The sequence below is a fragment of the Onychomys torridus genome, chromosome 1 (assembly GCF_903995425.1).
Source record: "Onychomys torridus chromosome 1, mOncTor1.1, whole genome shotgun sequence".
In the NCBI taxonomy this organism is placed as follows: domain Eukaryota; kingdom Metazoa; phylum Chordata; class Mammalia; order Rodentia; family Cricetidae; genus Onychomys; species Onychomys torridus.
The window spans coordinates 123,567,395-123,581,749 of record NC_050443.1 but is presented as its reverse complement, the minus strand read 5'-3'; the positions used below and the strand labels follow the sequence as shown (position 1 = coordinate 123,581,749).

Here is a 14,355-nt window from a genome sequence, read left to right as displayed (position 1 = left end):
ACCCAGCACCTACATGGCAGTTCATAACTGTCTGTAACTCCAGTTCCAGGGAACCCAACACCCTCACAGACACACATACATGCAGGCAAAACACCGATGCACATAAAACAAACAAACAAAAAATCATTTTTGAAAAGTCCTATTGCAATGATACGGCAAATGGCTTAGCGTTAAGGCACATTACTCAGGACAGAACCATAGGCTAGTGTCTTCTTGTTTGAAATTCGAGCTACCTACCTTACAGGGTTGTTGTGAGAAAAACTGTCAGCTTTTGAAATATGTCTCGAGCTCCTTGAAGGAAAGGCGCTATACAAATGCAAAACAAACAATAGTAAGGATTATTTGTACAATCCGTATTCATCACCTTTAAACATTCATTGTAGCACAAACCTTTAAAACACCAATATTTAAAACTTTATGAATCAACAGGGATATTCCACAGATAGCAATGCCAGGTTGTTAAAATCTTTTCTTCCTATAATACAACTTTACCATTGATTAGAATTTTTTTTTTATTATATATCCTAGTCAAGCATCAAATCCTGAAAGGATATACATAAAGTGATTTATAAATGCATACCCAGGAGAGGACCTGCCTACGAAAACACACAGCAGGTAACAACTACACAGCTAGCGTGATGGAAGGCGAAGATGGCAAGGCAGCTTTAGACTGGAAAAACACAGAAAAGTCTCAAAGGAGAAGTCCCAGACAATAACTCTTGCTTCATAAACAATTTCATCAATTCTTTGACCTACACCTGACTGACTCCCCTCACCCCTCACCCCCCAAGGCAGGGTATCTCTGTGTAGCTCTGGCTGTCCTGGAACTCACTCTGTAGACCTGGCTGGCCTCGAACTCAGAGATCTGCCTGCCTCTGCTGGGATTAAAGGTATGCACCATCGCCATCCAGCCCCAACTACCTTTTTAAAAAAATTAGAGGTATTGCCCACAACTCTAGTCTCCTGTTATTTTTTTTTATTTTTGTTTTAAATTTTTAAAAAAAATTTTTATTTATTTTTATTTTATGTGCATTGGTGTTTTGCCATATGTGTTGCAAGTCCCCTGGAATTGGAGTTACAGGCAGTTGTGAGCTGCCATGCAGGTGCTGGGAATTGAGCCCAGGTCCTCTGGAAGAACAGCCAGGGCTCTTAACCATCTTTCCAGCCCTACTCTCCTGTTAGAAAGAAAATATGTTTCATAGTTGACAAGAAGCAATTCAAAAAGTCCCAGCAAACGAGAATTCATATTTTACATATACTATGCTCTCATGATATAGCTTGGCCTCATTGGTTAGGTAAATGCTACCAATGATCAAATGGTACACTAAGATCAAAACATCAGCACTTCAGCTAAGCATGGAGCTGCACACCTTTAACACAGCATTCAGGGCCAAGGCATTACTATGAATATGAGGCCAGCCTTGGCTACACAGCAAGACCTGCCTCAAAACCAAAATCAACACATGAAAAGTCAAAGCATAAGCATTCAAACCAGAGCTGGCTTTGTAAATTCTCAAATCATAAAACTTATATTATTGCTTTAAAACACATTCCTGGGGGCTGGAGAGATGGCTCAGAGGTTAAGAGCACTGACTGCTCTTCTAGAGGTCCTGAGTTCAATTCCCAGCAACCACATGGTGGCTCACAACCATCTGTAATGAGATCTGGTGCCCTCTTCTGTATACATAATAAATAAATAAATCTTTAAAGAAAAAAACAACACATTCCTGAAAGCTCCCAAAAAGATGACGAGAGGAGGCAAATGGGAGAAGAAAGAGAAGTAGAGCTGAGATTATAGGTTAGCAAGTATGCAGCCATCCCCAGAACCACAGCATGCAGCTGAAGAGACACAGAGAGACAAGAAAGTGCATGCCTCAACACAGCTTGCAAGGGGCTGCGAAACTCCTGTGTGAGAAAGCCAGCAACTGCACAAGGAGCCCTGAAAGGCCAAGGGCATGCTGTTGGGGGTGGAGCAGCCCTGCCCACTCCCACAGGTTGGCTCAGCTGAGTGGACTAAATGCTGCACAGGAAAACACTGACTTTAGGTGCTCCATCTTCTATGGGAAGGACACAGTTAAGTCAGAAGTACTCCCATACAAGGTCACGGGTATTAGTAACTGTGACAATACTGAGATTTTTCCCTCCCTCCTTTCCATTTTCTTTCTCTTTCTCTCCCTCCACTCCTCTCATAATAGGTGAACACTCCAGTGAGAAACACCCTTAGCCCTCTGAACTTCACTTTGTGACCACATGGTTTTAAGTGAGTCTCAGGAAACCTGGGTTAAAAGTAAAACACTCTAAAAATACAGACTAGAAGCTTGTTAGAAATACAGAATCCCAGTTTCTGAGGAACAGAGGCTGAGGAATACCAGTGGCCCAAGAAGAAATCATAACACTTCCTACTGGGGAGCCAGTGGCAGGTATAACCCTTCAGCCTCTGAAACAGAGCCTAGAGTTCAGAACAGACATTCTTCCATAAGGCACTAAAACTTTTGTTCTGATTCTAATGGAATAACCTCCCAAAATGTTTCATATGCCTCTGTATCTCAACATATAAGAAATTATCAAGATAAGACATCTACTTATTTTAAAAACACAAGAGAGCCCGTGCTGTAAGTAGAGGGTGACTGGAATTCTATCAGCATCATTTTCCAGGCGAAGGGGACCAATACCATTGAGAAGAAGAGGAGGAAGTGGACTCAAAGCAAGGTGAGCAAGCCTATAGGTGGGTACAAGGTACAGTTTTGCTAACAGCCTCAGCTCCAATGTTTCACTTCAGCCCCGTGAATGACTCGCCACGGCAGGAAACCAAAGGCACCTTTGTGCTGCCATTCTTTCTAGCTATACAACAGAGCTGCTGAGAAAAACTGTATGTCCCATTTTGTTTCTAGAAAGGGACAAATCTTAAAGAGGATATGGTCTTAAAGGGTATGCAAGGCTTCCTTCCAGTTCCCATCTCCCTTGACAATCAGAGCTCATTGACCTGGTTTTCCAATTCTTCCTGGATGGTCATGGACATCAAGAAGCCTGTGTGTGATGGAGATGAGAAGGAATGGGCTTAGTCTGCAACTTATCTCTAAATCCCAGTGGCACCATTTCCATCAGATTCAAAACCCTTTGCCACAGAAGCAAAGAGAGAAAGAACTTATAAGATGTGTCTTCTCCAAGGAGAGATGGTACTTAAGAGAACTAGAGTAAAGTCTGAGACTTCAGATGCCAAGAACCAGAGCTGGGCATGGCAATGCCCGGCTAGCACTCAGAAAGTGAGTCAACCTCTCCTCTCCCCCACCTTACGGCCCCACAACTCCGTATTAAAGATGAGGTACTCCAAGACTGCTGCAGAAGCTTCTGGTTGACAGAACATCTTAGATTCTAAACAGGTTCCCAATTGCTTATGGAATATGTAAGTCATGAACTGACCCACCAGCACAGGATGGAAAGGTAGTCACCTTTCCAGATTCCACTTGCTTCTCTTGGCTCAAAGAAAACCATCAAAGAACTTTACTTTCACTGTCATTTATAATTCTGAATATAAGTAAGATATACCACCTGTTTTCTTGAGGTTGGCATCATTACTGGCTCTATGCAGGAAGAGGACTACAATTACCTAGTATTCATTTTGTGTGTCTGAAAACCTAAATAGGGATCAAGAACCAAACTGGTTGCTAAGTCGTCATTCTCGCAGAGCTCCTTGGCGGACATTCCAGAGGACGGCACATAGCGACTCTGCCCTTCAAATCCCGAGTTACCATGACCTGTGGAAAGCAAAAGAAACTTGGTGAAAACCACTCAATCTGCTTAAACCCCTGCATCCAAACTGGCACTGTTAGCTGGAGTTCCGTCAATTAGGGTTAGTGATTAAGAAGTCAGCATCCCTTATCAAAACTGAGAACCAGATGCAGTAAATCCAACCACTGAGAGAACGTGGGCAGTTGACAATATCAGGCTTCCTAAGAACAGGGTCGAGGGAGTTGAGAGCTGGCTTTCTTTGCCTCTCCAGAAACAGTAAAGACAGCACACCAGGCCATTACAGACAAGGCTGGGGTGAGAATGAGGCAAAAGGGATGCAGAGAGTCATGAGGAAAGCCACAAACATGGATCCCAGGAACCAATGGGTCTGACGGAATTAAGTTGGTCAATAGCCTCTTTTTATGGGCAACTGAGAACCAGAGGCTACAAAACTTGCCTGGGATTAGAGTTACACAGATGCAAGGAAAGAAGTGGAATCAAAATGAGAGGCTGATTTCTACCTAACTTCTGTTTGAGAGAATTCTCAATGAGATAACGTAATGGATATCTGAATGGATAACTAAGTGGTTGGGTCTCACTGTCGAGAAGCAATGCAGACAAGGCATGCCCAGGAATAAAGTTTCTTCTGCGTTGAAGGCTGATGGGTACAGTGTTCAGTCCGCTCCTGGAATTAGCACATAATTTACAAAGTGCTGAGTTTAGTGTAAGTTTAGGCTCTCAAAACTAGCACATGGAGAATGAGACACAGTGGGAGCTTTAACCTTTTCATCCATTCTTTCACAAAATAAACACAAGAGTCCTTGCTAAGGAGTAGGTATAGGATTTTTTTCAATCAAAATATTTACATGTAGGCATGTGTAAAGTAATCTAAGAGGCTGGAGAGATGACTCAGCCATTAAAAGCACTGGCTACTCTCCCAGAGAACCTGGGTTAGTTCCCAGCACCTATACAACAGCTCACAGCTGTCTATAACACCAGTTCCAGGAGATCCACTTTTATTCATTCATTCATTCATTCATTCATTCATTCATTCACTCACTCATTCATTCATTCATTTATTGAGGCAAGGTCTTTCTGTGTAGTCCTGGCTGTCCTGGAACTAGCTCTGTAAACTAGGCTGGTCTCAAACTCAGAGATCCTTCTGCCTCTGATTCCTGAGTGCTGGGATTAAAGGCGTGCACCATCACTGTGTGGCTCAGGATCTGATTTCTGAAGGCACTGGGCACATATACAGACATATAGGAAGGCAAAACACCTATACACATAAAAATCACAACAACAACAAAAAGTAACCTAAATTGTTGCCTGGGTCAAACCAAGGGGCTTCATGCATGCAAGATAAGCACTGAGATATATATGTCCTTAAGACTAAACCTGCTGCATTTTCTCAAAGTTGTATTGAAATACAATTGATCTTCAACACAATTCACCAGGTGAAACAAACAATTCAATGGTTAATAGATTCACAGAATTGTTCCCTCATCACCATCTCCCCATCCTGACCCAAAAGCAACTTTACTGTCCTCCCCAACTGCTCAGACTACAGCAACCACTGATCTCCTTTGTCTCTTTGCCTGTTCTGAAAACTTCACATAGTGGAATCATGGTATGTGTGATCCTCTGGGATTGGCTTATCAGTATTTTTGTCCTTATGGTTCAAATACTCCACTGCAGCTGGTATACATCTGAGCTGTTTCCATTTGGAGACTATTATGGGTAATGCTGCCACAAACCTCTGTATAAAAATACTCTGTGTCCACAAAGTGCTCCCAGTGGGGAATCTCATTTCTTCCAGAGTTGGGGAGTCCAAGACTCCCAGTCCTTGCCAACAGCAGGTACTGCCTGTCATCTTGACTCCAGCTGTCCAGGTGGCAGTGAAGTGGTACTGTGGAGTTTTGATTTACATTCTGTGCTGACTAAATAAATATGCTACTGGCTATTTGTGGATCTCTGGAGCAACATATCTATTCAGATCTTGAGTCTATTTTAAAGTTGGATTTTGTCTTTTACCTTTGTGTATTCTGGAGATGGCCCTTTGTAGATGCATGCTTTGCAACTAGTTCTTCTACTTTGTGATTATCTTATCACTTTTTGATGATTTCTTTTAACATGTGGTTTGTGGTTTTGAATTTTTTCTTGTTTCTTGTGTTTTAATGTCCTATTTAAAAGAACATTGTCTAATGTCAAGTCAGGAAAATGTTGCCTGTGTTTGCTCCTGGGACTTTTAACTTTTCACACACATAGTATACCAGGTTCTCTTCACTCTGGGCACAAAGACTTGATTCTCCTTCATTTTAGTTTTCATGACCTCTATTAAAAACCAAAAAAAAAAAAAAAAAAAAAAAAAAAAAAAAACCAAACCAGGCCTGGGGATGCAGCTCAATGGGGAGGCACTTATCTAGAAACCATCAGCTTCAGTACTAGCTAACCCTCCTACCTTTGCAGACAGATCAAAACTGTGAGTTTATTCTGGTTCTCAAATCTATTCCAGGACCAGAGATGCACTTGATCATCCTTGTGCTGATTACTGCAGCAGTTAGAAAGTTTTGTTTGGTTTTTTAAAAAGATTTATTTATTTATTATGGATACAGTGTTCTGTCTGCATGTATTCCTGCAGGCCAGAAGAGGGCACCAGATCTCATTACAGATGTTGTGAGCCACCATGTGGGTGCTGGGAATTGAACTCAGGACCTCTGGAAGAGCAGCCAGTGCTCTTAACCTCTGAGCCATCTCCCCAGCCTGTTAAGGAAGTTTTGAAATAGAAGAACCATAGTTTCTTAACTTCATTTCCCCTAACCCCAAACATTGTTTGCTATTCTGGGTTCCTTGAATTTCTGTGTTTTAGGATTTGTCATTTTTTCCAAATATACCAGTGGGATTTTGACACCTGAAGAGTATTCCCATTTCTTGTCTAATCAATGAACAAGCAACACGTTAGTCTGCCTATTAGGTCTTCAACTTTTTCAACAATGTTTATGTAGATTCTTATTGCTATTTTTAGGGTGGCACTGTAAATGAGATGTTTCTGTTAGTGGTGCTCAGGGCTAAACCCAGAACTTCTTACATGACAGGTGAATCGCTCTATCACAAACCTACATCCTCAGTTTTTAATCATCCCCCCCACTCCATGTTTTTTCAGGACAAGTTTGTCTTTGTAGCCCTGGCTGTCCTGGAACTTGTGGACATGGCTGGCATCAAACTCATAGTGAGTGATCTGCCTACCTCTGCCTTCCAAGTGCTGTGATTATAGGCATTTGTTTCCATGCCTGACCAGTTTTTTGATTTTTTAAGCAAGGTTCTTGCCATGTAGTCTAGGCTGGTCTTGAACTTTAGCAAATCCCCTGCCTCACCCTTTAGAATGCTGGGATTAGTAAATGAAATTTCCTTAACTCTACCTCTATGTTTTGCTTGTTGTCTTCTTTCTCCTTCTTTTCCTTCCCCCGCCCCCTCAAGACAGGGTTTCTGTGTGTAGCCCTGACTGTCCTGGAACTCACTCTGTAGACCAGGTTGGCCTTGAACTCAAGAGATTCACCTGACTCTGCCTCCCAAGTGCTGGGATTAAAGGTGTGTGCCACCACCACTGCCTGGCTTGTTTTCTGAGACAGAATCTTGTTATATAGCACAGGCTGACTTCAAATTTAGGCAATCCTCCTGCCTCACCCTGACAGGTACTAAGATTACAAGCATGTGCCACTATGCCCAGCTCTGTACTTCATACATATGTATGTGTGCCTATGTGAGTTTATGTGCATCACATACATGTGGGAGCCTGCTATGGCCAGAAGAGAGTCTAGACCCTAAACTTAGGTTCTCTGAAAGAACAGTAAACATTTTTTCCCTCCAGCCCCACACTTCATTTTTGACGTATGAAATCGTTTTCTAAAGTCACTCTGCAGCTGCTGTTCAGAGAGAGTAAAATAACATGTCTAATGTGCTTGTTCTAAGTGACTCCCTGGGTATGTGCAGGATACAAAGGTAAAGAAGGCTCACTGTCTTTTTTTGTTGAGTCAGGGTCTCATGTAGTCCAGGATGGTTATGAACTCACTATGTAGCTGGGATGACCTCTATCTTCATGCCTCCATCTCCCAGGGCTAGAATTATAGGAATGTGCCACCATTAACTTCATTTATAAATGGCTCATTCAAAGACTAACTTTGAGGGGTCAGGGAGATGGCTCAGTAAGCAAAGTGCATTCTGGGCAAGCATAAAGATCTAAATTCAGATCTCCTGCACCTACATAAAAGATAGGCTGAAGGGGTAGAGTTAGAAGAATCCCTGGAAATCACTGGGCATCAGTCTAGTTAATCAAATTGATGAGCTCCAGGTTCAGTAAGAGACTCTGTCTCAAAAAAAAAAAAAAGATGGGGATTTTGCCACCAAGCCTGATAGGTTAACCTGAGTTCAATCCCTAGAAACTACATTCTGGAGAGAACTGACTTCTCTGAGTTGTCTTCTGACCTCTACATGCACACACACTATTACACATGTATGACACTGCATATATATATACCAACACATACACACATTAAATAAACTTTTAAAAATTATAAAGAATGATAAAAGAGACTTCTAGCTTCATATGTGTATTATATGCACACATACCACATGATCAAAACAAATACAAGTATAGTTTAAGGAAATGGCTCAGTGGGTTGATTTTGGATCCTCTTACACCCATATAAAAATTGGGTACAATGGTGTGGTGTCTATAAAGAGGGAGTTGGGGACATGGGGACAGAGAAAGACTGACCCAGGGGCTTGCTGGCCAGTCAGTCTAGCCAAAAGAGAGCAAGCTCCAGGTTCAGTGAAAACAGTGTCTCCAAAAGTATAGAGTGACAGAGGAAGGCATATGTCAACCTCTGTCCTCTAGACCTATACATCCACATTCAACCACAACCACACATGCACCTTTAAAAAAAAGTGGAGAGTGCAGAAGACACCCAACATCTATTTCTGCCTTCCACACATATGCATGAATACTTGAATATATTCGTGCACTCACCTAAAGGAACATATACACACATGTGCGAGCACACAGGAGACCATGCATGTGCATGGACAAATGCACACACACACACACACACACACACACACACACACGCACACGCACACGCACACGCACACGCACACACAAGCACTCCTACACATTTTCTTCAGTGCTTGGGAATGAAATCCCAAGGCCTTGGGGATGGGATTCTAGGTAAATTCTATACCAGCTGGATTCCATCTTCAAACTGGTTTCTAGTACTTTTGTGAGGATTCTTTTGTCCATATTCAGAAGCAATAGTGGTCTGTACTTTTCTTGTGAATCTAGTTTTGGCATCAAAGTAAGACAATGAGTTACAAGCATTCCTAAGACTTTCTCAAGAATGGGTATCAATTCTTGAGATATCTCAGAGAATTCACCAATGAAGCCCTCTGGGTCTGAGATTTTCTTTGTGGGTAGGCTCTGCTGATTTTAAATGACTACCTTTTATTTGGATTTATTTCTCCAAGGCTGGCCGTGAACTCACAGAGACCCTCCTTCCTCTGCCTCCCAAGTGCTAGGATTCAGGTATGTGTCACCTTACTCAACTTGCTTTCCTTTTTGATTTATGAGGGTGCACTAGTAAATTTGTATTGATTCTAATTTTCATTCTATGGTAGAAATTTTTATGAATTCAATCTTTTTAAGTTTGCTTACTCTTGTTACATGGCCTGCCAAATGATGTGTCCTGGAGAATATTTCATGTATATTTGAGAAGAATAGATATAATGCTGTTGGTGAACAGAACGTTCTACTAGTATCTGACTGGCCTGGTTGATTTGCAGGGCTGTTTAAATCTACCCTTTTCCTGTTCACCTCTGGTCTATTGCGGGCCACTGCTGAAAGTGGATTGCTCTAGAAGCCAGCTTCCTGCTGCACTGTCCCACTTTCGCCACAGTGCTGTCAGTGGTCAGCTTTGTGTGTTCTGGCCCTGGTTCTAAGTCAGGCTGACCATCTCTGACACTAACACTTAGTGCTCCTTCTCCTCTGCCACTGGCTTTCACCATTCAACCTGCCCAACAACACTTAGCATGATGCTGTCTTCTCCACATTCTGTATCTTCAACAATTTAACTTAAACTAAACCTGTTACTGAAAACTTTTATGCATAAGCAGAGGCCAACAATTTTATTGATGAGTTGCAACTGTGCCTAGTTTTCTGACCAGAGCAGTGGCACTGAGAGGGCACAGTTGTCAGTCAGCCTATGCTGAAAGCAGCCTGAGGGGAGCTGTGACCTTGCAGGGAAGAGCTAGTTAGTTTTGGGCTCCCTAACATTCTTAATTTCAAACAGGAACTATGTCCAATTTTCTACAGAAACACTGATCTGAGCAGATCTGGAAAGAGTAAAGGCACCTGAGCCCAATGAACAGCATCAACTCCTAGAGCTAAGGAGAAAACACAGCAGAGCTCACACCATCTTTTGAACCTACAGAGAACAACAGCAGAGCCCCAACACAACTGAGGAACTTCATAGTGGCTGACTGATGTTAGGAAAAGCAGACATTAAAGAGTCACCCTTAACATGGGCAGATACTTCTGAATGATATTCCTATAACTTTCAGGCATAGGCTTGTTCTAGGGTATTTTATTGTGGAGAAGAGTTAAGAAATGGGAACCATCCTACAATTTCTTCAACTCTCAGAAAAGTAGCCTCTTCCCCACCAAAAAACCATAGAGAGTCAGAAGTAACTCCTTATCATATATTTCCCTGTGACTCTGCAGTCCATGAAATCTGAACAGATGACAAGGTCTATGAGGATACCCTAAGAGTCATCTCTTCTCCATCTACTCCTCATATAAAAGAGGTGACTGTATCCATGAAGCATTTATGGAAGTCCCAGCAAGGCATTTCTTTATACTTAAATATGAGAAATTCAGTAGTAGCTAGCATTTGAAAACTCCTTTCTTTAAAACAGAACAGATAAACTTCCTACAAGTTATAAGCATCACAGATATTACATAAAGCATGAAACTTAAGTTTTATATTTTACATGGTAAGAATCAAAACTGCCATTGTGTCTGTAGCCCCAACTACTTTGGAGGATGAAGAAGGAGGATGACTTGAGCCCAGGAGTTTAAGTCAAACTCGGGTAATATAATGAGACACACACACACACACACACACACACACACACACACACACACACAGGAAAAGAAAAAGGAATTAAAATGGACTTCTGAGAATGCAAAGACTCTACTGTTGACTGTGAGAATAGAGGCACATGGACACTGAAGGGAACAAAGCCGCCCACAATCAAAACAGTGAGATGAAGCGTGTACATACATCTGTTGGACCGCCTCTCAACGGCGTTTCTGCCAGTCTTCAGGGTGTCCTTGCCCGAGTGCTGTAATTTTGATTGATTCTGCTGATGGTCATTAGACAACTTGCCTCCATTTCTCCTGCCATTCACCACCATGTTCTTGGAGTCTCCCAACCACTTCATACCCACAGACAGCCTGACCCAGGAGCATTTAGTCACTCTCTTCAGATAGCTTAGAGAATAATTTCAATGTTCTCTCCTAACAGAAACAAAACATGAAAAACAAAACAAAAGGGGGAGGTAAATATATGAAAGACCATGTCAACAGACTGTAAGAAAGACACACAGACCACTCTTGTCTCCCTTCCACCACCACATGTCAGGCTCAAGACTGGAGTGCCCCGAACTTCCCACAGTTGGCTTCCAGCTCCAGGAACATTTTCTTTCCAGTTAACCATGAGCAGAGATCCATTATCACCTGAGTACTGCTCAAGAACCCACAATACAATAGTAACTTCTAGGAACTGTTAATCCTAGAGAACTACAAGAGAATTAATCTCCTTTGTCTCTAGAAAAGCTTAGGAAAAGGCATCTAGATGAAGTTCTGTCCACCCCACAAAGGGACTACTGTAACCTTTAACTCTTTACTTACTGCGTAAGAAACTGACCGGAACCAGGCCTGATTCCCAGGCTCCCATGGGTTGAAAGGAAAAACCCAGTTCTCCCAATTTGTCCTCTGATCTCCAGACTCATGACATGAATTTCCTATCTTGCTGCTGTTTGCAGGCATTCAAGAACCCATATTCCAGTACCAGAGTCATACCCATTTGGAAACATGTGCCTTCCTATGCCTCACAATGGTAAGAAAATTGAGGGAAGCAATGTGTACACAGTATTCTTCGTTATCGGAACCTTAATGAGCTGGGTTTAGAGACAGGGATTTATCTGAGGGTCTGATAGGTCCCTCTGCTGCTGTTAAAGGAAGGAGTGACAATGCTGGTTGTGATGTCACTTCATTAAGAGTGACACTTTAGTATGAGTCAGACTAAAGAGCACACGTGAGAAAATGCAAAACTGCAGGGGTCTGTGAGTAATCGTACAACCCCATCAGTGCACAGCTGAAATGACGCAGCTAGCCTGCTACAGAAACAACACAACTCAGCACTTCCAGCCATGGCTCTCCTGGCTACAGCGCTAACACAGATTGGATCTTCCTCTTCACAAAGGCATAGAAAACCACAAGTGATAACCATCATTGAGAATGATGACTAAAGCCAGGGTCTCACATAGGCTAAACATGTATTCTACCACTGAACCACAACCCTAGCTCATGATAAATTCCGAAGACCATCAAGGAATGCACACCTTTAATGATACAAACACAAAACATCCATTTCTATGTGCCTCCAGAGTTCTTTGAATGACTTCACAAAAGGGAAAAGGGGGGTCAGGCAAAGGTAAAAGATGCCTGGCTGGTACTTTCCTCTGGATCTGTTTCTATTTACAGGTACTGTTTAACTTTTACTGTACCTGTCTTTCAGTTCTTGTAGGATCTTCATTAAACTCAGAGAAAAGCTCCTGCTCAAATTACATCAGATATAAACTAAACATTATCTAAAAAATAAATTTTGTCTAAAAACTTAAAAATTTTTTGAAGAGTTGTTATTTTTAAGTGTATGTATATGTATTTGTCTCTGTGTGGGAATGTGCAAATTCTGGTGCCCTTGGAGGATGGAGTTACAGGGGGCTATGAGATGCTTGATATAGGTGCTGGGAATTGAACACAGATCCTCTGCAAGAGCAGTATATGCTCTTAACCACTAAACCACCTCTTGAGTCTTGAATTTTATAACCTTTTACTGATGATCAAACACTGTGTACAATGTTGAAGCTTGGGAAGAAAGACAGAATTACATTACTGTATGTCATGTGTGTGCAGTGTCCTTGGAAGATGTTGGATAGTCTGGAGCAGGAGTTAACAAGCAGTTGTGGGTGCTGGGAACCAATCTAAGGTCCTCTAGAAGAGCAACAAGCTGGCTCAGTGGGTGAGACTGCTTGTCACCAAGGCTGACAACATGTGCCTGACCCCCAGAACCCACACAGTAAAAGAAGAGAACAAGATGACTTTCACTGCCACATGAGCTTTTGTTTTTTCAAGACAGGGTTTCTTTGTGTAACAGTCCTGGTTATTCTAGTACTTGCTCTGTAGACCAGGCTGGCCTTGAACTCACAGAGATCCACCTGCTTCTGCCTCCCGAATGCTAGGATTAAAGGTGTGTCCCACCACCACCTGGCCAAATAAAAGTTTTGTAAATTAAAGAACCAATTAAACAATATCTTTACTTTCTGTGTATGGGTGTTTTGCCTGTATGCATGTCTGTGTACCATATGCATGCCTGGTGCCCAAAGAGGAAGAAGAGGGTTTTAGATCCCTTGGAACTGAGTTATAGATGGTTGTGAGCTGCCATTTGGATGCTGAGAATCAAACTCTGGTCCTCTGTAAGAGTAGCCGGTGTTCTTAATCACTGAACCATTTCTCCAGCCCAGAATCCAGTTTTCTTGTCTCCACTACCACCAGCATCTGGAACAACACACAATGGACTAGAACCCTCAGCTATTAGTAGATGCTGTGGTCTAAACTGCTGCACTGCAAAAATATGTCCATAGTCTTGAACTGTGAATTAGTTACTGCCTGGCCTCTTTAGATTTTATTAGATACCCCCAGTGCTAAGGCTCAAGCACACATACAGCAGGACACACAGACGCTACCACCCATGACCTCCCTACTTCTCCTGTTACTGTGCTTTGGGCTCAGCACTTAGTTTAGTTCTGTATGTACCTCTAGGAAAAAAGACAAAGAGAACCTCAAGGTCTTTTGGTCCTTTTGGAAATCTGTCCCAAGATTTTCCATGTGACACACCACTTACGAATAATGGCTGAGAATGTGTTTTTAGGAGTCTTAAGGGTTACTGTAGAACAGGACTGACAGATATGGCTTTCAAGACTTAATTTATGTGATGCTTGTGCCAGTGCCCACAGAGGCCAGAAGAGGGCATCATATCCCTTAGAGCTGGAGTTACAGATTTGAGAGCTGCCTGACGTGGGTGCTGAGTCAGAACTTGAGTCCCAATAGGGCAGCAATTGCTCTATGCAGAATCTTTAAATTCCAACTGAGAGTCACACTCAGGAGACTCAAAGGAAGAACCCAAGTTGTGGTAACACCTCTGTGTGGTATACATGTCAGCGTGAGGACAATTGCTTTAAATCATTCTGTCTTTCATTGTACCATCTGCCATGGTAAAGAAGAGAGGACACTTT

At 42.3% G+C, this 14,355-nt stretch overlaps 1 protein-coding gene across 6 annotated transcripts in view; it reads right to left on the bottom strand.

Annotated features, from left to right (window-relative positions):
* The window catches only part of Kmt5b (lysine methyltransferase 5B), a 53,786-nt gene that overhangs the window by 23,537 nt on the left and 15,894 nt on the right, over positions 1-14,355 (bottom strand). For 5 of the 6 annotated variants that reach the window (XM_036200700.1, XM_036200739.1, XM_036200749.1 and 2 more), the window contains exons 2-4: positions 11,061-11,296; positions 3,608-3,755; positions 238-306 (exon numbers count right to left, since the gene is read on the bottom strand). In XM_036200700.1, coding sequence (XP_036056593.1) covers positions 238-306; positions 3,608-3,755; positions 11,061-11,220 — 377 coding nt within the window. In that variant the 5' untranslated portion in view covers positions 11,221-11,296. The remainder of the gene's footprint in view (positions 1-237; positions 307-3,607; positions 3,756-11,060; positions 11,297-14,355) is intronic. The other variant, XM_036200728.1, reaches the window with a different exon arrangement.